The following is a 25560-nucleotide window of genomic DNA, read 5'->3' as shown; positions in this document are numbered from 1 at the left end:
CACTCTTATTCAAACACTGAATGGGAGTTTTAACCTCGGACTAAGATTGGAATGGCCACAGAAATGTGCCTACCTCCATTCTCCTCACATAGAGACAGGCCTTAGTTAAGTTACTTCATTTTGCCTCAGTTTGCTGTTTTCAATGCAGTCTGAGATGTTAAAACATTTCAGCCCCAGAACACAGTCAAGAAGATTGAAAATCAGATATGTCAAAATCTTAAAAACTCCCAGGAATATTCTGCATGGTTGGAAAATGGGCAAGTCTTTGGGCTAAAAACTGACAGTAAAGACTGGAAGATAATTATTGGAGGAAAGAGGGAAAACACAGAATACTTCCCATTGTCATATTTTTCCTGTTTTTACTCTGACAAGTCTTTTAAATATTCTAAGCATTAGCTTCTTTTGTCTTTACTTTTAGATCAAACGTGCCTATAAGCCTTCCTCCTAGTTCTTCATTAGGCTCCAAAAACATCGCCTCACTCCCTGTCTCTCCCATTTAGCCTTTCTCCAACCCCCCTTATGGTCTACTCAACAAGAGCTGGGATCTGTAAAGAGCAGCTGGTTAGGAGACATCAGGAAGAGGACAGGGACCATAAAAGTTATGACTCACCTGTCTTCTATCCGAACCCAGAGGTCATTGAACTGCCTCTGGCGATGGTGTCTGTGCTGCTTCTTGTGCCATTTTTTCTGCCTGCCAAACTCTTCCAGCTGGCTGATGCTATCTGGCAACAGGAGGTGAGGAGACAGGCTGTCGTCTTCGTCCACCTGCAGGGGCTTCAGGGAAGGAGATGTCAGTGGGACCTGCTCAGAAAGCTGGACAGCAGGCAGGGCTGTTGCTGAGGACCCTTCCAAGGCTGGGCTTGTCTTTGTTGTCCTTGAACTGCAAAACACAACATTTAAATGTTTGATGAATAAGAGAGGGACTGGATTAAGAAAAAGTGAAAGCAGGGGACTACACTACTTGGTGGGTGCTCCTAATGCTAAGAGGGTGTACAAGGAGAAAGGCTTTTGCTCTGGGGCAGCAACGAAGACAGCAGTGGCATTTCCTAGCAAGCTTTCAAATAAACACTACACTGAAAAAGTGGGAAAAGGCAGTTGATACACTATTGCTGTTTTCTGGCATTTTAATTACTTCTAACAGGCTTTAGAGCCTGTGGTAGGGGTCAATGTCACCTCCCCTCTGGGCTGAAGGCTAAATCACAAAACTGTGACTCTCTAAGGAAAACAGGTACCTTAACAGAAGCGGATCTTAAATTAATGAGATAACACTAGTTCCCTTCTTTTTTTTTTAACCTTGGATATCATCTGTAGAAAACAAGTCATTGTTTTGACTGCAACAATAATTATGCTTCTTCATCTGAGTTAGGACTGATGACAGGGAAGCACAGACTGACGACAGAAGCATGGTCTAATAGCTAGGCTGCTGGGATGGGATACGTGAGACCTGAACTCTAGCAGTTTTTGTATAATGGAGAAATGAAGCGAAAAAGGGGGTAAATGACCTGTTCAAAGCCACCTTGAAACAATACTTCCAGAGCTCTTCACTCCTGTTTGACATACTACCACCTCTTGCATCTGACCAGAACTATACAGAAAAAGGCCTTTTGTTGTTTTCATCTTCTAGAGTTTCACTAATTTTAGAAAAAAGTCAATACAAACTCTCTCCTTTGCTATGTGGCCATGTGAACTTGCATTTGTGAGCTAAGGTATCTGAAACAAAAATCTAATAAACCAGTGCTGACACAAAGTGATTTTTTTTCCCCTAACTTCAGTAGAAGTTCCTGTTTGGTCTCAATTGCAAGAAAGGAACGTTTTCTGTCTCTGGGATGGCCCAATGAGTTGTAGGTACAGAAAATGGAAGAGAATTAATAGGCAATATGAAGCTGCGGTCTGCAAAACTATTTCTATTACATGGATGCTATGACTTTTATGACAGAAACAATTAAAGCCACGTGAAAAGTTTTGCCTCCTGAGTGAAACCAGTAAGACATTTTAATGAAAAAGTAATAAAAAATCCTAAAATTCATTGGTGACAATGTACAAAATGTGCTGCAAGTGAAACCACATGTTTCATTTATGGAACATTTTGTTCTCTTCCAAAAAAGTCAGAACTCCTACTAATGGCAGCTTCTTTTCTTTTTGATTTTTTTTGAAGTCCATTACAATAGTAGTCAAGATGGTCATCTCTATTTCCACTGCATAATATTTCACCCAAAGGTCCTTACAATAGCTATTGATAATTAATCGTTGCTACTATGAGACTCACTGGCAAAAACTACAGTAACTTCATCACTCATAGCCAACATTAATGAAGTTCTTCAGAGATCATATGACAGATATAGAAAAGAAAGACTCCTGTTTAAACTAATTCTAAAATTCTCCAAGGTTGCTTTCATTAATAAAAGACACAAGAAAGTTCCATATTTTTCCTTTTTTTCCAAGCATTCAGACTCTCACTAAGTCCTTTTCAAACTCATTCATACTCACTCCATGCTCTATTTCACATCACAGAAAAATCTGCTGGTTCTGCATTTTTTTTCTCCATTAAGACTTTCTTCCATGATTCATGTTGAGGATGAGTTTTCATCAGTGCAGCAACTTTCTCTGAGAGATGTTGGTGCTCTCCAAAGCCTTTAGGACTTCTTTGGCTGCGACATAGACTCATGGCTGAAGCAAAGCCAGACTCAAGTAAAAGGAAAGGTTCTCATAGGTTTGCGTTGGGTGGGTCCCTCAGGCCACAGCAGACAGTTCTTAACTTTTATCCAACCGCAATGGTGGATCAGTGAAATACCAACATGCAAATGCAGCCATTTAGCAGCTTAGAAGATAACACAGTGTGCACTTGGATAAGATGGGTTAGGCAGGTAGGAAGGACCTGGACCAAGCATCTGCAAACACCATGTGGGTAACTGCAATGGCAGCAGGCAGCAATGGGTGGCAAGAAAGACCCAGCCTCCTTGCCTGCTGCACTTATGCCAGAGCAATGGGAATACAAGCTGGTTGATACTGCCCAAAGACAGCTCGTTCTGGTACTGCTCTAGGTAGCTCTGCTCTTCATTGTGTGGTGTGAATTTGCCCAGGTCTTCCTGCAACCCAGCCATCCCTCTGCACACTGGGGAGAAGAACACTACCCTGGCCACAAGGTTGTGGTGGGCAGAAACATGTTAAGAAGGCAAGAGCATTGGAGCAGACACGAGAGCCCAAAGTAGACAGACAATGGCATCATCACAGCTGGAACTGAGCTGTTGCCAAGATTTCTGTTTCCATTGACTTTCTTCTTGCCACCGAAACTGTGCCTGATGTTCTGATCATTCAGTAATTCCCTGAGACACTGAGGGTAGGAGCAGCCCCCACATCTGCCAGCTCAAGGCTGGGGCTGCCATTTGGTTCCTTGAATGGTCTTAGAGACATCTGAACACATACTTTCCACCTTTTAACACCTACTATTTTGTTACATGTGTTTACCTTGCTCTGAGCTCCTAGTAAACTGGAACCAGTAGAGAGGTGTTTTTATGGGTTGAGATTTTAGAAACCACTTAAGACGACTGGCAGCTCACTTCCTATTAAAATTAATGAGTTTGGGCATCAAAATCCCAGTGGTGGCTTTGAAAGCTTCTAGCTTAATTGTTTCCACTACCATCACATGAGCCACAGGTTGTAAACTTGATATTTCAGAACATTCTTTGGGAAGAGAATGAATAAACACTGAAGAAACATTAAAATGTTGTAACCTAAAGAGGGTTATAAACTAACCACTTGTACTTCAGGGTTGACGCAGGGGGAATAGCTCCACTGTGGCAACTGCATATTACATTTGGTTGATACTTGTTCCATTATTCCTGTACTACTAATAATTACCCCAAGACCTAGGAGGGACTGTTGAAGGCTGTATGTTGATGCATGCTTGCTTCTTTCAAAAAAAAAAATTTTTTTTAAAACTGATATAATAAATCTAGAGACCTGGATGTTTTCAAATCTGATCATCATCCTACAGACATTCAACCAGAAGTAAAATCAAAACTTTTAATCCCACAGAATATGGGTATTTAATCCAAATATATTGTAAGAATATTTAAAGATTTTAATTCAAAGTAAGGTAGACTTCTTATCAGAAGATAACTTTCCCATTGACTTCAGTAAAAATTTTACTAATACAAAGGGCTTGAATTTATTCATATTCTGGATTTTTTCCCCCACTAAAAAAAAAAAAAAGGGCACAAAACTTCTACCTGCAATAGAATACCTGGACAATAGATCTCCCCATTGCGTGAAGCTTTACTGTTAGATTCAACTGATTATTTTATGGACTATTTCGTGCTTTTCCTTTGGTCTCAGTCTCAATGCACTCTGTTAGCACAGCTGCACTGTATGAAACCATGGGGATATAATACACTTTTTTTTCCACTCCTTCACTACTGCTGAGACAGCTTTTCAAGATACATAGTTATTTTTAAAGCCAGAGAAAAAGCAGGGCTAGTTTTCAGTTTGTGAGGACACAGTGCCTCTTCTGAAGAAGGAGTGAGAAAGTATCACCCAAGTATCTTGGTCCACACAAAGATCTCAGAGATTTTTCATTAATAACTTGATACAACTCCAGGCTTAGAGGTTCCACCCATTTTTAAATCTACCATTCCCACACAGGGTGGTCTTTGAGAAACTAAAAGTATTTCAGGCCCTTAGGTGGGCTTTGCTCATCTCTGACCTTAATTTCCTTCCCTGGGACGCACAGTTCTGCAAAACAAGTTCTCTATAATAACAGAGTCCAAATAAGAAAACTTGGGAGTCTCAGCAAATATCCTACGTGGCTTGGTCCTCAGGTACAGAAAACAGTGAAAACAGGAAAACATTTATTCTTGCTCGTTCTTGAATATGCTTAATCCATAGATGAAGACCCCTGTGGCTTTGTTTCATTTCTGGTGGAATTTCCTACCCTTTTCTAATTCTTTTCAAGAATTAAAAGAACAAAACAAAACACACAAGTAGTTTAGGCTGAGCTATATGCTCAATTAGGCCGTCTCAGCATTTCTTTTTCTGCCTTGTGGTCTCTAGTGTCGCTCTGTGCTTGCACTGACAATAGAGAACTGACTCATCATCGGTATTTGCTAGGGTGATCGAGTGGATCTGGTCAGAAAAGTGACATTAATATTATGAAGTCCTGTAATAGCTTATTTTTGTAATTCCCAGGCTTAAAATTACCTAGGTCCCACTTTCATTCAACCCCAAGCCACCTGGCAGTCTGGCCATGCCTTCCTCCCTGCCCAGGCAAGCATCTTCCTACCCCTCACATCAGGTATCCAATTTCCGCAGCTCAGAGGGCCATGACCATCTCCGGGCTTGATAACCTTCTCTGTAGGGTGAATCATAGCATCCACGTTTTGTCCCTGCTCTGAACGGCTCTTGCGAATAGCCCACCTTTCCCCACTGGTGGTGGCTCCATGGTGTTAACAGTACACCTTGCACTGCATCTCATCCCCACCAACAGGGGTTTTCCCAACTGCTGATTCACTGACAATTGTCTGAGGGAAGAATCAAGGCAGGGCAGACCCCACTAACGCCTCTGCCCACTGACCCTGCCAGAGTAATATTAATAACATTCGGAGTGAGTCCCATGAAGTCTCCCCTGGACTTCAGCAGGGCCAGGAATTTGCCCTTGCTTTAGCTCATGAGAAAGGACATGCCTTTGCTGACCATACACATCTTCCACACAACTAAATCATCAATCTATTTTTTCAGCGATCTTGCGGTAACGTTTCTGTTCCCTCAGATATGTGCAGAATCTTCTAAATTTGCCAATTTGTTATTTGCATCTTGTCTTTGTAGCGCGAGCAATGGAAAAGTTTTGCTCAGAAGACTGCCATGCTTTGCGCACACTTCCAAGTACAGCAACATCGCTGAGGTTTTCTTGCTTCAATTTTCAGAACTGTCAGACAAGGAAAGATTTTGTTTCATCAAGAGAGAAGCTGTGGTGATAGCAAGGAATGTGTGATGTGGCAGCTTTATCCTTATGCCACCGTTCTTGGGATGCACCTGGATGACAGCCAGACACTAAGTTAAGAGCATTTTATTATAGACGGATTCTCATAAATTCCAATTTGGGAGTCTTTGTCAAGGCAGGAATTCGTCAGTCCCTCGCACGCATCCTTGGTCCCCTTGCCACAGGCCACAGAGACATCTGCTTCTTGCCTTTTTTTTTCCTTATGCATCTCTTGGAGAGAGCAGTCATGCACACCCACAAGACGGGTACCAGAATGTCCTGTCCCACAAGAAGTTTTACAGTTTTTTTCTTTTCCATGGTAGGATGAAACTAAGATTTTCAAAGCTCTTGGGAGGGCAGCAAACACAAGGAGAACAGAAAACCAGGCAGAAATCCGAACCCACCCCAGCATACCTTATAGGGCCTCTTACTAGTAATGTGAAGTATGCATTTATACCGTGGTCTCTCACATAACCCGGTGTCACCAGTGCATACCACCCTGGACTTTATCTCCTTCAAGATGAAAGCATATATGTGTGTGTGTGTATATATATATATATGAAATGTTTTTACTGCAAAAGAGAGTAACTCCAAAGAAGAGATCAGAGAATTAGATTCTCCCCATATCTAACTTATCTGAGCTGCTTCAGGTAAGTACTGTAAATTACTGAGGATGAATTTGGGCTCAAGAGACAGCAAAAGAGAATACCTGTGAAATCCCTGATTATTCACTCACCTGATCGGCTTAATTATAATGAGGTTATTTGATTTTGGATGCAGTTGCCTTAGGCCTGTACACTAAGGTTAAAGCATTTCCATTTCTTAACAGAATTTGGAAAATAGTTGGTTTTTCATTTTTGCACCAGAGTCAACTACATCTCACAAGCAGTTAAATTAGGTTAAGTAGTTAAATTAGATTACAGTCCACCCCAAACTTGGATGGTATCTCTGGACTCAGAATCCATGTCAGACTATTTCTCTGGGAAGAATCACTGCTGTTCAAGAACTGTGTGGCCTTAGTTTAAAAGGGAATTTGGTCCTCAGTATACACATGTATATATGCAAACCTTCAACTCTGTGCATAAATGAAGTGAAAAGCTTGTGAGGCCAAGATATTCCCATGGATGGTGATGTTTTCCTTCCCAGTCTGAGAAACTATAAAATAAGAGGAGTAAAACTTCTGTTACCTATTCCATTTCATTAAAAATGGAGCTGATCTAGGGCATAGGAGAAGAAATGCAAGCTTTCTACAACTTGAGCAGTTGAATTTGCTGAAAAAAGAGAGGACAGCTGAAACATTTATAACGTTCCGTTTCCACATTTTCATATGAATTCTTCTATTTCGGAAAACTCAAACTGTTTCATTTCAGCACTTTCTGAACAAAGCTTTTAATTTTTTTTTAGTCTTCTGTTTTCAAAGACTTAAATGCTACAAAGTGGCCTTTTTGTTTAAATTTTTGTTTTAAAATTATCTTGATTAAAAAGAAAAAAACAACTAATAAACAAAAATGACAAAAACCCGACAAAACCCAACCCCTGCTTTCAAAAATGTCCTCAAAATGTTACACTTCAGATTGCTCTGAACTTATTTCCCCTTCTTGACTTTTTGGTTCAATTCTTAAAGTGAATAATCCTTTGTTCATGCATCTTTAGTGTAAACTGTGTAAGCTGCATACTCCAGCCTCAGAAGATGGGCTGTGCCTACAGAGCAAAGACGGGTCGACTCTCCAGTCTTGCTTCCATCTCCCACATTAACAGCAAATAAGAACCTTCTCTGTTTGTGGCACACAAAGCTTCACCCCAGACTCTATTCCCTAAATCTTCGCTGTCTTACTATCAACATACCAATTTAGTGCTAAGCTATTTCCGCCTGGGTAGTTTGGTTCAATAAAAATATTCATAATACAGCTGTCTTTGGTGCCTCACTGTCTTATGGAAGTTGTACTTAAAGTTCCTTAGACAGAATACCTATCCCATAGATCAAGATGGGCTCTTTTCTGCTCAAGCATCCTGGTTCAACATGGGAGCATGCAGCTATGCAGGTGTCCTGCAACATCTGGTTCATTCTGGAAGTCTACTTCATAGAGGAGAGAAAGGGCTTCACATTCAAATTACAACTCCTATATGCCCAAGTACCACTGAAAGACTTGCTGCATAATGTCAACTGAAATGTTTCAGCGTCTTCTAATAAATTTTTGAGTGCTGACTTCACAATGAATTTTCAATATTTCTGCTTTTCCTCCCTGATTTTGGACAGAAACAAATGTTGGAGTATCAGCATTATCTCTGGATGGAAATCCTGACTTCTGTCCAAATTTGCCAAGAATACACAGGCTTTCTGATGAATCTAAAGTGATGGTATTACACAAAAGAAGATTTTAGGGTTGCATTTTTATTGAACTGGAATATTTTCAAGCTTTATTCCACACATTTTTTTTCTGTTATTGCTTGAAAACCATTAGTAACGACAGTAAATATATTGCTCTTTCCTTTTAATAACTTTTAAATAAACACATATATATTGCTTTATTAAAGAACAATGGTGGACTTATTACTGGGCAATGTAATCTCTGTTTCCTCTTTATAAACTCTCTGATCTTTCTAAGTTTCTTTGAGGTGATGTCATATTAATTATACACAGCAGATTTTTCAGGTGCTGGAAATTAACTTCCGTCATTCAACAGGTCCTGCAAAGCATAAAATTCTTATCCAGTTCGGCCCAAGCTGCAACAACCGAGTTTCTTCAGGTCTCATTGTGACATTAGGTCTCATTGTGACATTTCCAAAGTTTTGGTTTGGGCTTACGTTTTGGGCCAGTTCTGATTCTACAGCGTATTTATGGTGGTTTGGGCAGTGTCTGAGAAACTGGACGATGGTAATCAAATGTCACCATCTCATCTCAGCAGTTACAATCTCAGACTCGAGTGACCAGAAAGCAAGTCAAAGGCTGAACAAATCAAACTGCCACAATCAAACTAGAAATACTCACCAAAACTCATCTCTCTCCTACTTCCATTTTAAGTCAATGGAGCTCCTGAAGTCTATGGCTGTCTGGTCCTCTCTAGTCATCATCAGCTTTTGGGATGCTGAGCTGTATAGCCATGCATAAAGGCAGGTTTGCTAACTCAGTTACAAAACTAGTCTCATCTCATGCGTTGTTATTGATTGCCAAACCATTCCTGACCTCAGTTTAAGCATAGAAAAGAAAGTGAGGATGCATTTGTTCCATCCCAGTAGTTGTCAACCAGAGTGGTTTCAAGATTAAGAAGCTGACTGACACCCCTCCCCCTGCCCCACAACTGGCTGCTCGATTTTGATTCCTCAGTAGAATTACAGCTAATACACAACTGTTGTCTGTATCTTACTCGTTTGCAATCCAAATTGAATTCTGCTCCCAGATTGTCTCCTTTGGGAATTGGTTTCCCTTCTCTGCTGGATCCTCCAGAGAGAAGAAACATCTGCAGGAGTCCATATTTTCCATCACATCTTAAAAAATAAACTCTTTACAGAGACATCAACTGAGCTAGGCATCAAATGTCTAGCTTGAGGGACTAAAACATTTTCACTGACTTCAGACTTAAACTAAGGGCAGATTATTCAATGTATGCCTGGCGTTGTTTCCTGCACTTCCCTCTGATGCTCTTGAAGCTGGTCCTTGGGATAGATGAGGTACCGGGTGGATCACAAATCTGTACAAGCATGGCAACTTGTCTTCCTTAAGTACCTTCTTCAGTCCAGGCTCTTAAAATTGCAAGATGACTAATAATGTAGGCACAGAAGTAGCTGCTATCACTAGAAGGAGAGAGACATGGACCACTTAAACTGAGCAGCATGCAGAAGTGTGGAACCAAAGAGCCATATGAAGACCATGCCTGCAAGAGATCCCACATCTCTCTTACAGTGAATCCACTTTTCCCCTCTGTAGCTGACACTGTAAAACATCCACTTTCCTCTCTGTAGCTGACACTGTAAAACATCTGATCTGCTTAGCCATTGATGGCTGCTGAGCTAAAAAAAGGAACACAGAGCCAGTCTGCCTTTCTCCAATATACTGTTATAGCCCATCAGCATTGTTTTTATCACAGGGCCTGAGTGTTTCCAAGAAAAGAACAAAACAGTTGTCAGAACCCCTGTTCAGACAACACTTCAGCCTGTCTGTAGGCATTTTTACTGCGCGGTAATGGACAGAGCCCTTGAAACATGATGAAGGCAGGGGAGTTCTTCCTCGAAACTCCACTTGCTTTAATGTCTAATGCTGTTCTATCAGTTCTAACGTTAACGGACTTCACATAACATCTCCCTACATATTAGCCTGGTTTCACCTGGGTTCTCTTTCTGTATTAACTCATACTGATGAAACTGCTTCTATCAAATACTTATTTCTGTCTGGCAAACTCATCCTTCATTAAAATTTTTCATTAATGAAACCTGCACATTGCTGCTGAAACTTTAAGGAAGAAAAGAAGGCTTTATATTCTCTTTTTTGGTTGTTAATTTAACCCTATGAGATTAGACCTTGAACTACAGCTTGAATATCTAGGAGGCATCTGAGGCCACAAAGAAAGACCGACTTTTAATGATCTCAGGCAAATCTCACTGACTAGTTATAAACAACAGGGCCCAGGTCTTCTCCCCTTAAAACAGGAAAACTTGCACTGACCCCAGAAAATATCTCTCCTTCATTGCAACGTTTATTATTATTATTTTTATTGGTACATTTAAGAATCCCAGAAATGAACTATGCACACATTAAAGAGCTCCATCTCAGCAAGCTGGCAAGTGAAAGGTATGAGACGATGACAGATACAGCCGGAGCATCACACGGACACAATGACACAGCACTCAACCGTACAAAAGTGAGAGCCTTTGCAGCCTCCCTGCCTGAAGTCTGCTGTAGACCGCATTGCAAAGGAACTTTGGGGGCACACCTGCTCCAAGGAGTTACCAACACATCTAAAAATGCAGGAGGAAGATGGTCTGCATAAAGGCAGTGCTTCCTTCCTCCTCCATCTATCTGGTTAGCACTGGTCACCAGAAGTCACGGAGGTCTACTTAGGTCCCCTATTAACAGCCTCAGCTAAGAAAAAGGGGAGGAGAGTGATGGGTCTTTGGAGCAATTCTGGTGCCAGTCATCTTCCAATGGAGGAAAGGGAGGCAATGTCCATGCATGGCTACCAGGGGCTTTCTGCTGGCCCAGCAGGAGAATTAGGCCAACTGGCTTCCTTGACCAGAGAGATACCAAGATGCCCAGGTACCCTTCATGTAATCTCCGTAGATTTAATTTGTCAAAGAAAAATAATAAATCAGATTGCGGATCAGCAGTAGTTGAAACCTTCACTGGGGGTGCTTTGTGAACATGAATGACAAATGGCTCTTGTCACAAGCTTGAGCAGACCCAACTTCTACATAAACTGTTTATATACACACACACAAACATACACAAAACCAGCGATTAAGCCCAGCACTCCTCCCATGAAGAGAACCCCACATGGCAGTAAGTGAAACACCAGGAAAATGAAAACCACTTGTTCAGCTGCTCCCTAGAGCACAGTAAGTCAGTTAGGAAGCCTCCTCCCTCCATTGTATGTGCATGTGTGTTTTCTTAGTCTGTGTTTATTTGTCTGTTTGCCTGGAAATGCTTTATCTAAGTGCCAGTTGTTTGAGAAGGTATCACAGCCTAGTATTTGTAGCATTGCCTAGCTACTGAAAAGCATGTAATATCACAAGTCTAACAGATGTCAGAGACTCATCAAAACTATGCCTGGCATCTGGCATGGGTTCTAGCAGTCACGTTAGCTTCTTATCACTACGCAAAGCTGGAACACTTTGAGAGTGACCAAACTTCTCCTGACATGGTGCTAAAATCCAGCTCAAACTACAGAAAAGCCAATATCCCTTTGTTAGCAGAGGGCTTTTTATCTCAAAATCACTCTTCTATTCTCAGAATAATTTGGTAGTTTAAATTTGGGGTTTTTTAGTGTATATTATTATAGTGAACTGTCTTCTCTATCCACAGAGAGTGCACACTCCTACCAACCTCATGGGATCAGGTTGTGTCTGCAACACAACCCTGCACTGGAATACACACTTCAATTTCAAAGGGTTTGGAGGAGCAAGGGTTCAACTTCTACGCTTGCAACCTTCATTCAGGTTTTGCCACTGCTTCTTAATCTACACTGAATATCATTCCTTGCTAGTTTTCCCATAATGACTTAATCTTTTAATAAGTGAGGAATCCTCTCTGTCTCAGACCACCTTCCACTGTAAGTGTTTGATTCACAGCACAGGTCAGGGATGCTGCCTCAGCCAAAAGGGCTCCTAGGGAGCCCCATTTTCTGCTTCACTATCTGCACAGTAGAGCTGAATTTACGTTGGTGTCAGACACGGAGAGCCCTTGACTTTTTTTCTGCTGTTGTGGTCTACCCTGGCAGCTAAGATCAGTCCTGGATAGGTGATGTCTCCATAGCACAAGTGTGAGATTGACAGGCATGTACCAGGCGACACTAATCCCAGAAACAGAAAGCCCATACAAATCTTCCACTTTCATTGGAAGCAGCTCCACACAGGAAACGTCTGTACAAGAAAGTGTTGAGAGGAGTGGGTGAGTCTCAGGCACTGGGAAGGAGACTCAGATGATCTCTGCATCATGCTCTGTGGTGGCCGAGATGTGTCTTGTATTTATTTGGAGCAGCACAGCTCTGCCAGTGCTTTCACAGCTCTCCTGGCCTAAGCACTGCCCATCAAATCCCAATATGAGAGGGATCGCCCAGTAGTTTAGGACTTAGTAGTTTAAATAACGCTAAACTAGCTGTGCTGTCATAGTTTCCCTCAGGGAGTTAAAAAACTCTTTTTGCCCCAGTTTTCCATCCACCCATGGAGATAACTCCCCACCTCGCATGAAGATAGCGAGAAGAAATACAGCAAAAATTCAGAGATGCTGTGCTGGTGGGCCCACGTGAGCATTGTGGACAGGCAGGCGTGGGCCAGACTGCACAACTGCAACCTCGTGCTGTTGAAATGCTGCCCACGTAAGATGTTTTTATTAAAACTGCAGAACAATTCATCTGACTCATCTCTCTGCTTGGGGCTGCACCAGTGGGCCCACTGAGACGGAAATGTTAATTCTGAACAGAAGCACAGGCTACCCAAGCAATGCTTTTTTCCTAAGCAAGCAGAAGGAGGGGACCTAAGAGACAGGGGGGAATGGAAACAGGTCCCTGCCCGGGGAGGCAGGCGAATCCCCTCCTGGCCCCCCTCACCTTCCCAGTTGCCCTTACACAACAGATACGGGGCTCTGGAAGTTGAAGGCCAGGCAAGTGGGGAGGTAGGTGAAGGTCCAGCCAAGGGGTTGCCCAGGGTGAGTCAGTCAGCCCCACGCATTATGAATGTCCCTGTTAAGAAAAAAAGGAGGGTAACTGTTGTAGGTGATTCCCTCCTGCGGGGAACTGAGGGCCCAATCTGCCGTCCAGCCCCATCCCACAGGGAAGTCTGCTGCCTCCCTGGGGCTCGGGTTAGGGATGTTACTAAGAAAGTCCCCGATCTGGTACGGCCCCCCGATTATTACCCACTGCTGGTTGTACAGGTTGGCAGTGATGAGGTTGCGGAGAGAAGTCCTAAAGCAATCAAAACGGACTTCAGGGCACTGGGGCAACTGGTTGCAGGATCGGGAGCACAGGTAGTGTTTTCCTCTATCCTGTCAGTGGCAGGGAAGAATGCTAAATGGAACGGGAAAACTCACCTGAATAACAAGTGGCTCGGAGGCTGGTGCCGTCCGTGGAATTTTGTTTTTTTCGATCATGGGGAGGTTTACATGGCACCGGGCCTGCTGGCAGCAGATGGAGATCAGCTGTCTCCAAAGGGGAAAAGGATTCTCGCCCATGAGTTCGCAGGACTCATTGAGAAGGCTTTAAACTATGTTCAAAGGGGGAAGGGGATATAACCAGGCTTGCTAGAGAGGAGCCCAGGGGTGGCATGGCAACATTGGGGGTGAAATCAATAGCCCGGCTCAAGTGCATCTACACCAATGCACGTAGCACGGGCAACAAACAGGAGGAGCTAGAAGCCCTTGTGCAGCAGGATAGCTATGATTTAGTTGCCATCACAGAAACATAGTGGGATGACTCTCATGACTGGAGTGCTGCATTGGACGGTTATAAGCTCTTCAGAAGGGATAGGCAAGGAAGGAGAGGCGCTGGGGTGGCTCTGTATGTTAGGGAGTGTTTTGATTGTATAGAGCTCAACAATTGTGATGATAAGGTCGAGTGTTTATGGGTAAGGATGAGGGGGAAGGCCAACAAGGCAGATGTCCTGTTGGGAGTCTGCTATAGACCACCCAACCAGGATGTAAAGTAGGTGAAGCGTTCTATAAGCGGCTCACAGAAGTCTCACAATTGCTAGCCCTTGTTCTCGTGGGGGACTTCAACTTGCCGGACGCCTGCTGGAAATACAACACAGCAGAGAGGAAACAGTCTAGGGAGTTCCTAGAGTGTGTGGAAGTTAACTTCCTGATGCAGCTGGTAAGTGAGCCTACCAAGGGAGGTGCCTTACTTGACTTGCTGTTTACAAACAGAGAACTCGTGGGAGATGTTATGGTTGGAGGCCGTCTTGGGCTTAGCGACCATGACATGATAAGAGTTTTCGATTCTTGGTGACGTAAGGAGGAGGGGCAGCAAAACTGTTACCATGGACTTCCGGAGGGCAGACTTTGGCCTGGTCAGGACACTGGTTGGGAAAGTCCCTTGGGAGGCAGTCCTGAAGGACAAAGGGGTCCAGGAAGGCTGGGCCTTCTTCAAGAAGAAAGTCTTAAGGGCGCAGGAGCGGACTGTCCCCATGTGCCATAAGACGAACCAGTGGGGAAGATGACCAGCCTGGCTGAACAGGGAGCTTTTGCTGGGACTCAGGGTAAAAAGGAGAGTCTACCACCTTTGGAAGAAGGGGCAGGCAACTTAGGAAGAGTACAGGGATCTCGTTAGGTTATGCAGAGAGGAAATTAGAAAGGCAAAAGTCCAGCTAGAACTCAATCTGGCCACTGTTGTAAGAGATAATATAAAATGTTTTTACAAGTACAGTAACAACTAAAAGAGAGCCAAGGAGAATCTCCATCCTTTGCTGGATGCAGGGGGGAACATTATCACCAAGAATGAGGAAAAGGCTGAGGTACTTAATGCCTTCTTTGCCTCTGTCTTTAATAGTCAGACCAGTTATCCCCAGGGCGTTCAGCCCCCTTGTCCTGGTTTCGGCTGGGATAGAGTTAATTTTCTTGCTAGTAGCAGGCATAGTGTTGTGTTTTGGATTTAGTAGGAGAAGAATGTTGATAACATGCTGATGTTTTTAGTTGTTGCTAAGTAGTGCTTATGCTAGTCAAGGACTTTTCAGCTTCCCATGCTCTGCCAGGTGCACAAGAAACTGGGAGGGGGCACAGCAACTATTAGAATAGTTGATCCAAACTGCCCAAAGGGCTATTCCATACCATATGACGTCATGCTTAGTATATAAACTGTGGGGTGTTGGCCAGGGAGCAGCGATCGCTGCTCGGGAACTGACAGTATCGGTTGGCAGGTGGTGAGCAATTGCATTGTGCATCACTTGCTTCGTATATCATTATTATTTTGTTATTATCATCATTACTATTTTACTTTATTTCAATTATTAAACTGTTCTTATCTCAACCGAGGAGTGTTTCTCACTCTTACTCCTCCAATTCTCTCCCCCATCCCATCGGGGTAGGGGGAGTGAGCGAGCGGCTGCGTGGTGCTTAGTTGCTGGCTGGGGCTAAACCACGACACCCCTGAACTGGAAGGCAGGGACGGGGAGCAGAACGGAGCCCCCATACTCCAGGAGGAAGCAGTTAATGACCTACTATGCCACCTGGACACTCACAAGTCTATGGGGCCGGATGGGATCCACCCGAGAGTATTGAGGGAGCTGGCAGAGGAGCTTGCCAAGCCACTCTCCATCATCTATCAGCAGTCCTGGTTAACAGGGGATGTCCCTGATGACTGGAGGCTTGCCAACGTGACACCCATCTACAAGAAGGGCTGGAAGGAGGATCCGGGGAACTACAGGTCTGTCAGCCTGACCTCGGTACTGGGGAAGATTATGGAGCGGTTCTTCTTGAGTGCGCTCAACAGGCATGTGCAGGTCAATCAGGGGATTGGGTCCAGCCAGCGTGGGTTCATGAAAGGCAGGTCCTGCTTGACCAACCTGATCTCCTTCTATGACCTGGTGACCCGCCTGGTGGATGAAGGAAAGGCTGTGGACATCATCTACCTGGACTTCAGTAAAGCTTTTGACACCATCTCCCATAGCATTCTCCTTAGGAAGCTGGTGGCTCATGGCTTGGACGGGCGTACGCTTCGGTGGGTAAAAAATTGGGTGGCCAAGCCCAGAGAGTTGTGGTGAATGGAGTTATGTCCAGTTGGTGACTGGTCATGAGCGGTTTTCCCCAGGGTTCTGTTTTGGGGCCAGTCTTGTTTAATATCTTTATCAATGATCTGGATGAGGGGATTGAGTGCACCCTCAGTAAGTTTGCAGATGACACCAAACTGGGTGGGAGTGTTGATTTGCTCGAGGGTAGGATGGCCCTGCAGAGGGACCTGGACAGGCTGGATTGATGGGCTGAGGCCAACTCTATGACATTCAACAAGGCCAAGTGCTGGGTCCTGCACTTCGGTCACAACAACCCCATGCAACACTACAGGCTTGGGGAAGAGTGGCTAGGAAGCTACCTGACCGAAAAGGACCTGGGGTTGTTGGCTGACAGCCAGCTGAACATGAGCCAGCAGTGTGCCCAGGTGGCCAAGAAGGCCAACAGCATCCTGGCTTGTATCAGGAATAGTGCGGCCAGCAGGAGCAGGGAGGTGATTGTCCACCTGTACTCGGCACTGGTGAGGCCGCACCTGGAATACTGTGTCCAGTTTTGGGCCCCTCAATACAAGAAAGACACTGAGGTGCTGGAGTGTGTTCAGAGAAGGGCAACAAAGCTGGTGAAGGGTCTGGAGCACAGGCCTTATGAGGAGCAGCTGAGGGAACTGGGGTTGTTTAGTCTGGAGAAGAGGAGGCTGAGGGGAGACCTTATTGCTCTCTACAACCACCTGAAAGGAGGTTGTAGTGAGGTGGGTGTTGGTCTCTTCTCCCAAGTAGTTAGTGATAGAACAAGAGGAAATGGGCTCAAGCTGCACCAGGGGAGGTTTAGATTCGATATTAGGAAAAATTTCTTCACGGAACGGGTAGTCAAGCATTGGAAGAGGCTGCCCAGAGAGGTGGTGGAGTCACCATCCCTGGAAGCGTTCAAAAAACGGGTAGATGTGGCACTTTGGGACATGGTTTAGTCTAGTCTACCCTTAATTGGTTTAGTGTGGACTTGGTAATGTTAGGTTAATGGTTGGACTGGATGATCTTAAAGGTCTTTTCCAACCTAAATGATTCTATGATTCTATGATGACACCCTGCACACAGGCCTGTCTGTCCCTCTGTCTCCTCCCTTCTCTAGTAAGATTCAATCTGACAGCCCGTTGTAACTGAATCATCCCAAGCAGCACAGAGGTAAAAAAGAGTCCATGTCCTTATTTATATAAAAATAAGCAGGAAGGAGTCAGGGTTTATGAGGAAAGGTTCAGGTATGAGCTCAGCCCTTTCCTAGGTACCAGAGGCCAATGATTAGAAAACCCACAGGACCCCTAGACCTCATCAGGTCTGTCATTCACAGACTGACTAGGGGTTTCTTGGAAAGAAAGAATAAGAAAATAAAATCAGTCTCCTGCTCCATCATCTCATTTAAAACACTTCTGGTTGCCTGTGCATTTAATTTGCCGCCTTCCACTGATTTGAGTGGCAACTGCTGACCATTCAGCAGTAATTGCTATCAGTATGAATGCTTGAATACATAGAAATTGCCCTAAATTCATGGCTACATTTGTAAAACAAACAAACAAACCCCCTGTTAACTCTGCTTTCTTTCAAGTCAATGCCTTTCTTCTTGAGGGGGATGTTTCTAAAATTGCCTCAGGGATTTAAAACCTCAATGCCTGCTAAATGTCAATGGAAGTTGCACGTCCCAGTTTCATTTGCAACCTAAAACCTAACCTACATATAAGTTTCATACACGTGCAAAATTCTCATTTAACATTAGCGTGAAATCACATGCTTCTAGGGGAAAAAAGATGCTTCCTTTGTCACAAATGCAAAGCAAGGTTTGCTTTGACAAAACGGTGGCAAAAACCCAATCTGTGCATCTATTGCATCTATTGACTGTAGGTCAGTGAATGGAATGACCTGCTGCTCCTGGGAAGAGGTCTTCAGCCTGGGTGACAGTATGGAGGAAGGAAGGAGGCACCCAACAAAACCACATGTGTGCCCAAACTGGAGTCAGAGGTGAGGACACAACAAGGTCCTTCAGATCTGCATCTGCCAGGATGGGAGAAGCAGAAGAGCCACCCACTGACCTGAACTAAACCACCACCAGTATTACCCTGGTGTTAGACAGCCTTGATTTTTAGCACTGCTGATTTCAGAAATCAGCTTTTTCTCTCCACAGTTCATGCAGGGACTTCTGGATCTTCTTTGTGCTGGAATATGATACCTTGACTCTGTGGGTATTAGGAATAATTCCTTAAAATGACTTAAAATGCCGCAAATGCAGGCAATGTTACAACCTAAACCCACTACAGCAGCAGAGGTTTACTGCTCTCCTTGTAGAGAACCACGTGAGTTTATTTCAGCCAGCAATGTTTTCTTTCCCCTTCAGAAATTAGGATGAGACAATACCACAAAAGTATTTGAGATCCATGTGAACCTTGTTTAGCCACTGTGAATTGGGATTTACATTCCAGGGGTATAATGAACCCAGAGACGTAAAGATGTGGGCGCACAACATTATTAAAGATTTGAAGATTATACCAGTCTCACTGAATAACTTAGCTTTTTCTTAATGGTGCTGGCATGTACATGAACTATAGCCGTTAGCAAAGTTCAATGCCAACACAAACCAGCAACTTTGCGGAGGCTGAGCAGCAGCCCAGTGTAGTCCTCTAAGTTAGAGCTCTGGACGGGCTGTATCGTTTTTCTTCAATGGAGGAGGAAAGTGTTTATCTGGGAAGCGTTTCACATCAAGGACAACAGGGAACTGTTTAGCTTTCCACAAATAGGCTGGTATGCAACTTCCGAGCACTCTCCAAGGAAAACTTTGGAACGCTGGCCACATCTTTCCAGCAGGGATTTAATGTAAAGTAGGTAATGCCCCACATCCTTCATCCTGATTTATTCCTGCTTCATCCTTGTTTCAAAGTGCTGCACTCACTTCAAACACAACATGGGGCTCATCTCTCTGAATATGCACTTTGATCGCTGGGGACTCCAGATTCGTATCAGCCTTTCAAACATAAACAGGGATGTGCTGTCTCGACAAAGGTATTTCTGTGACTGCCTTTATTTTTGCAAGAGTAATTTGGAAATGTGAAGCTGGGGTCAGATGACAGGAGATTCAAATCTAGTGGCCAGACAGGGCACTGGATACCAAAGCTCTGGAACCTGTCTATGACTTTGCTGCTGAGTTGCTGCAGGTTAGCAGGAAAATCTTAGTATCCCTGACTTGACATGTGTCCTGGGAGTCAGTGGAGAAAGGCTTCAGTGTGCTCTTACCCAAAAATGAGAGCACCAAATTAGTTCTCTTTTCATCTGCAAGCTGCCACCAGCAGACAGTAGCACTGCAGAGTTGTGAGCTGGTCTGATGTCCCATACAGCAGTAGAAAGGGGAAAATACCCCAAACCTAGTCCTTCTGTCAACTCTGGTCCCCTGTGGGACCAACTGTTTTCTTGCTGAAGTCAACAGGAGTTATGACCATGATAGGTGTAAATTTAGGTTAATTCTTGGTGCTGATTAACAATTCTGTTCTACAGTGGGGCTACAGATAAGGCAGACAGATGGGCCACAGCAGCCACAACGGGGTAAATCCTCCAGGTACTTCTTCTGACCAACTGGAGTCTCACAAGTCTGTGACAGTGGCAAAGGATCCACTTTTCACAAGCAGAACAACTGCTGTCCATGTGGCCACCTGCCTGAAGAAGAGGTCAAGATGAAGGCCCAAACAGATAATACAGTTTCTCTCAGACACTCCCTGTGCTCCAATCCTTCTCTCTAAATTTGCATGCATTCATTCTGAAATTGGATTACTGTAATAGTGTATTTTTAGCAATGATGATTGCAGGAAATTGTCTTCATTCAGGATGTTCTTCCATCGTATCAATTGACAGCCACTGTGTCTATATCCATATACAGCATCTGATCTGTTTTTCTTCCTCCGTGTTTCTATTTGCAGGTCCATTTTTCATTCTCCCTGGTATGTGGAGAATTTGGGAGTGTAGGTGGAAAGCCAACGTCTTTCAACACCCACTAATACAAATTTGTTTTATTAATTAACTTTGTGGGAAGAAAAAAAAAAAGAGTGCTGATCCTCGTGCTCTGAAATCATGAATCACTGCGCAAGAGAAGACATGTCCTCTGAGACACCAGAGGCCACTTCAGACAGAGTGAATGACTGAGTTGCTTTCTTGGGAAGTCCTGAGTCATCAAACACAGCAGTTTAATCCCCAGGAAATGAGAAACATATTGGCATGATGTTAACTTGCATGGAGCATGAGCTCCAGAGAAGGGTGAACCTCCAAAGGTTCTGGAGATCAGTTTAGCTTGTGGAAGGATTTTAAAACCTTAAAGCTTCTCTGAAGCATATCTGATCTGAAGCTGGGTACAGTATTCCCAGTACATGATTTACTGGTTGAATTAAACTCTTTACATACTTTACAGATTACATATGAATTTATTTTGACTTTTCATAAAAATGATTCAATAATTATGACATAAAAATATATTCTGGCTTCTAAGTTATTTACTGTGACAAGTGCTTTATACATTCACCATTCTTAATCTACTAGTCCTGTTGTAAGAACTTGACTTTTTTTGCATTCCTGCTCCTACTACTAGCACTTAACTAGGAGGAGCAGCTGATATACATGCTTCTCAGTCTGACCCTTCACCATGGTTCTCCTAAAGGGACACCCACACAGTCATTTCAGACCCAAAGCTGGGTTGCAGCCAGTGTGAAGCCACCTGGCTTGGCTGAGATACCATGAGTTGTTAAAAGTGAGACTATTTTGCACTGAAGTGGGCAAGAAATGGTATAAGATCACATCACATATGTACGTTAGAGTGACCTACTTGTGGAGCAAGTGGGGGAAATTCAGAAAGGTTTCAGTAAATTTCACAGCTTGCTACAACAAGATCCACTCACAAGAAGTCATTTGGCCATGCCACCAGCCACACTATGTTGTTTTGGAGGGCTTCTAATCCCATTTTAACTGTGAAGAATGACCCTGTGAACACCTGATCACTCATGAAAGATGGAAAATGTACTTGTCAATGTATTCCTCTGTAGAAAACTGGATCCCCAACTGTTTTGTTTTAAGGCACTATTCTTGAAGGAATTTTAAGTGAAAGTGTCAATGAAAAAAGCCATTGACTCCCTTTCTTCCTGTTCCTTTTTAGGAACTTGTGCATGTTAAAGAGCTCCCTGCAAGCAAAATTACTAGCAATTACACTCACGCTGTATCAAGCAGCTCTATTGATTGCAACACAACCCACAGACCTCTTGCTGAAGGAAAAGAAGTCAGCTCTGGAAGCGGAAAAGCTATCTGTCTTAATGTGTGAGGTCTCTTTGCCTGACAACATGATAGTGAAGGTAAGGGAAGTCGGCACGGCAAAGACAGAGTGACAGCAAACAGACCACAAACTTCCTTAGATAAACGACATCTTTCAAACCATACAATACCACTTGATACCTTTGGTGCCCCTTGAGCTGTTACAAAGTGCAGCTGCACTTCAGCCCAGATTGATATCACTTGGGATGGAGGCCATCAATCCACAGGACAAGTGCAGGCTGAATACACAAACACAAAACTCACACAATCTCATTGTTTTAATGTAACACTGGAGAGTGGATGGTGCAATTTTTCCAAAGGCTTAAATGAGTCTAGTGACACTGTCTGACTTGAACATGGGGCCCAAGTCCTTCAAACAGGAGGGGAATTCATCTCACAAAATGATTAGTCATCTAAAACTAGTCAGACACCTACTGCAAGCAAGTTGGACCAGCTCTCCAAGACATTCATGAGCAGTCCTCTGGAAAAGCCAGTCTTTTTACATTGACTAAAGTAAGCATCTGCACACCAATATGTGTGAACATACGCTTAGTTTTCTACCAATTCCCTCGTGGCTCCTCACAATCAAAGACAGGAGAGAATCAGCAACTATTTCATATTAACGACGACCTCTAAAAGCTACTGGCACCAATGGAAGCCTTGTTGTTGACTTCAGTGCAGTTTGGATCAGCTTTATCTCTAGAAACTACAGAATTTTCATCTTATACTAATGACCTTAAGTGAAAAGATCTGCATTAGAGTTGGCTGGAAGCAGAAAGAGGATGAAAAATCAGCTTCTCCTGTGGAAACAAGAACTCCAAAATTTGGCTAGGAAATAAAGTAAGAACTATCTCTGAACTTTTGAAGTCTCCAAGGTTCTGTAAGTTGACTATTAGATAGTTTACGGACTATGAGATACAGACCTCCTATAACTCATGGCCTGCAGAGCAGCAAAAAACCTAGAAACCTTAGCACTGGCTTCAGGACAGCTCAGCGAGCAAGCTGCCCTTGAGCAAAAAGGAACAAGCCCAGGTTCCCCAGTGGCCCTGTGTGCAAGTTCCCAAGGAACATAATGATATGGAACATGAAACAATTTTTTCAAAAGAAACCAGAAATTTTGCCAAGGGTAAAATCTGATTATAGAGAAAGTGAATGTCCCATTGGGAGAACTAGTCGAGCACAAAATTCCTGAGAAGTTTTGTTCCGTATTCTTTCACCAACACCATGAATTATCTTGCTCTTTCCCAGATTTTTTTGTAGCAAGTTGCTAAATTCCACTCTTTCAGAAGGTTTTCAGCATTTAAAGGTGGCCTAAAGAACATGCAGATGCACTGGCCCTAAGTAATGTGTTGCTCAGGAAGTGACAGGATAATTAAGTTTCCATGACTGAGAACTTGTAAGTTGACTTTGCTTCTCTACCACATCTTGGAGATTTTCTTCAGTTTCTTTCCCCCTAAGCGTTACTTTGACTGGCTCAGACTTTGTGGCTGTAAGGTAACTATAGACACAAAGACAATTAAATTGCAAAGGAGGATATTTTAAAGGCATGTGGGAATCCCTTGAAAATGTTATGTGCATATTTTCATGACTAAATATTTTAAGCATTAAGTAGTCATATTCTCCAATGTTAGATGAGACAATAAATTTACCAATGCATGCAGATGAACCCCATTTAATCCCTGTACACCACTTGCTGCAAATTATGCTGTCAGAGAAACCCCCCTAAATAATGGGTTTGCTTTTCTTCTGAGGGAAGGAAGCCAGTGAAGGGAGTATGATCTTCAGGCTCAGATCAAGTGAAAGATCCAAAGGTTTACAATAGGATTAAGAACTGCAGCATCCCAACAGGGAGATTATTCCACCCACAATAAAAAAAAAGTGTGCATTTTTCCCTGTCTCAGAAGAGATGGGATCCAGAATGGGCTAACATCTCCCCAGCTCTTCTTTTTTTTCCCAATTAATTCAGTTGTTTCCAATGAAAATGTCACAGCTCTCATAATTTTTTTTTACTTGTTTCTTTTCTAAATAAAATTTTACTTATTTCACTACAACTTTAACATTCTCCCAAACACATCCCAAACATTAACAGCTAAGCACAGTTGGAGTAACCCTGCGAGGCTGGCACCCGAAAGCCAAAGTTGCTTGGACATCCCAAGGAATGTGGCAACTACTGGGAGACTTCTGAGGGCTCTGATGGCATCCATAAGTTTCTGGGATGTAATGTATTGAACTGGCATTTTTACCAATTTGGGTCTGTGGGGAATGTTACGTCAAACATTTTCCCATCTCTGTGTATCACCTCGTGAAAGTTAGGGATCCTGATAGAGTAAAATGGCTGCATCACTGTGTGGGTCGGGTGTGCTTTCATACTGTGGGGAAGAAGAAAGCATTCATAGTGGAGCAAAGACTTCCACCATGAGATAACGCTGAGTAGGAGAGTCAGGGTCACACCTGTAGGATGCTATAGGAAAAGGTGAAGGAGCAAGCTCTTTGCTTCAGAAAGAAGGAAAAAAATAAGCTACAACAGCAAAGACATATTGCTTTGACTGGGCCAGGAAGTTCAAACATAAGGAGGAAGGGTAATTAATTTCTACAACAGAGCTCTGAGAGTTTACAATAAACTCTTAGATGGGCAGAAATAAAAGCTTGTCCTGAATTCTCCCATTCTGAAAGAAGGTAGCATTGAGCATAATATCAGAAAGAGCAGTCTGATGGAAACGAGCACTGTTGCCTGTTTTTCTGGCCAAGAGAACGGTGTGCAGTATGTCAGGGCTTGGCGCATGGCAGAAGGTCAGAGCCAATTCTGAGAACCCAGTAACAATAGAGTCATCATGGACACAGGTGCTTCCGGGACTGATCTTGCAATTTGGCTGTTTGCAATTAAATGTGAAGCAGCTGTGGCCCTTTATCTGCTCAAGTCACTGGAATTCATCTGAGGGGAAACTTTCTCCCATCTCCTCCTCTCTCCCCACCCCAAGCAAGCAGCTCTGCTTTCTGAAGACAGAGAGGGTCAGGGACAGCCAGTTGGCAGAAGCCCCACAAAGAAAAGTTGCCTTTCTTATCTCAGGGCAAAGCAATGAGATACTGATTCAGCCGTTCATTTTCCAATGCCTTTATTTGGGGACAAGGATGACAGCCAGCAAAATAAGAAGCAAATATGAATGCTGTTGAAGGTTGTCAGGCAAACAGATTTGGGACACTTCCCCTCAGGCAACAAAATAAACAAATTAAGCCAACGTGAGGATAAGTCCTCAAGTGTTTATGGCATTGTTCTGCATGCTGAGTACAACAGGGTTTCTTTTACAGAAAGGGATTGAGCTTTTAAGAAAGTATTTTCAATAGTCAGCTGGTGGGATTCTAGAAGACACTCAGGAAGGTCAGCACTGGGCCACCAGGCACATCAGCAGGAGCTAGGGGATTTCATAAATCCAGCCAGTGAGAGCTCCCAAATAGGTCCATACCAGCTAAATGTACTTATATGAACTTTTCTTTGCCAGTTCATTGATTCTAGAGCCACCAAACCCCTCCATGTCTTGGCTGTCACTTCTAGCCTGCACTTTACTTTTCCCCAGTACCTTAAGAAAGGGAGAACTTGGCTCAAATTTGTGCTCGTCAGTAGACAACAGAAATGTGAGACTGTAGGTATTCATTTTGGTTGGCTTAAAGAGCAGCCATTTCACAACCTATGCTTAGCATTTTGGACAGAGGAAGCCAACAATCTTCTGGCTTTACCCAGCCTGTATGTAACTGAAAGTATAAACAGCTTTGGTCTTGTCCTGTTTCACTCTTCCCAAGGCTTCTCTGATAGACAGGAACAGTACTAGTTATTTTAAAAGGTATTCTCTTGTCCTTTCTGAAACTGAAATGGATGGCAGAACTTAAACGTCATACTAGAC

General features: G+C 43.4%; 1 protein-coding gene across 1 annotated transcript in view; it reads right to left on the bottom strand.

Annotated features, from left to right (window-relative positions):
* TRABD2B (TraB domain containing 2B) overlaps nt 1–25560 on the bottom strand; it is a 303119-nt gene that overhangs the window by 20820 nt on the left and 256739 nt on the right. Inside the window, exon 6 of the mRNA XM_075711363.1 lies at nt 611–880. Coding sequence (XP_075567478.1) covers nt 611–880 — 270 coding nt within the window. The remainder of the gene's footprint in view (nt 1–610; nt 881–25560) is intronic.

This window comes from Pelecanus crispus, chromosome 5 (assembly GCF_030463565.1).
Source record: "Pelecanus crispus isolate bPelCri1 chromosome 5, bPelCri1.pri, whole genome shotgun sequence".
Lineage (NCBI taxonomy): Eukaryota > Metazoa > Chordata > Aves > Pelecaniformes > Pelecanidae > Pelecanus > Pelecanus crispus.
The sequence above is the reverse complement of the archived record's forward strand: the minus strand, read 5'-3'. Positions and strand labels throughout refer to the sequence as shown.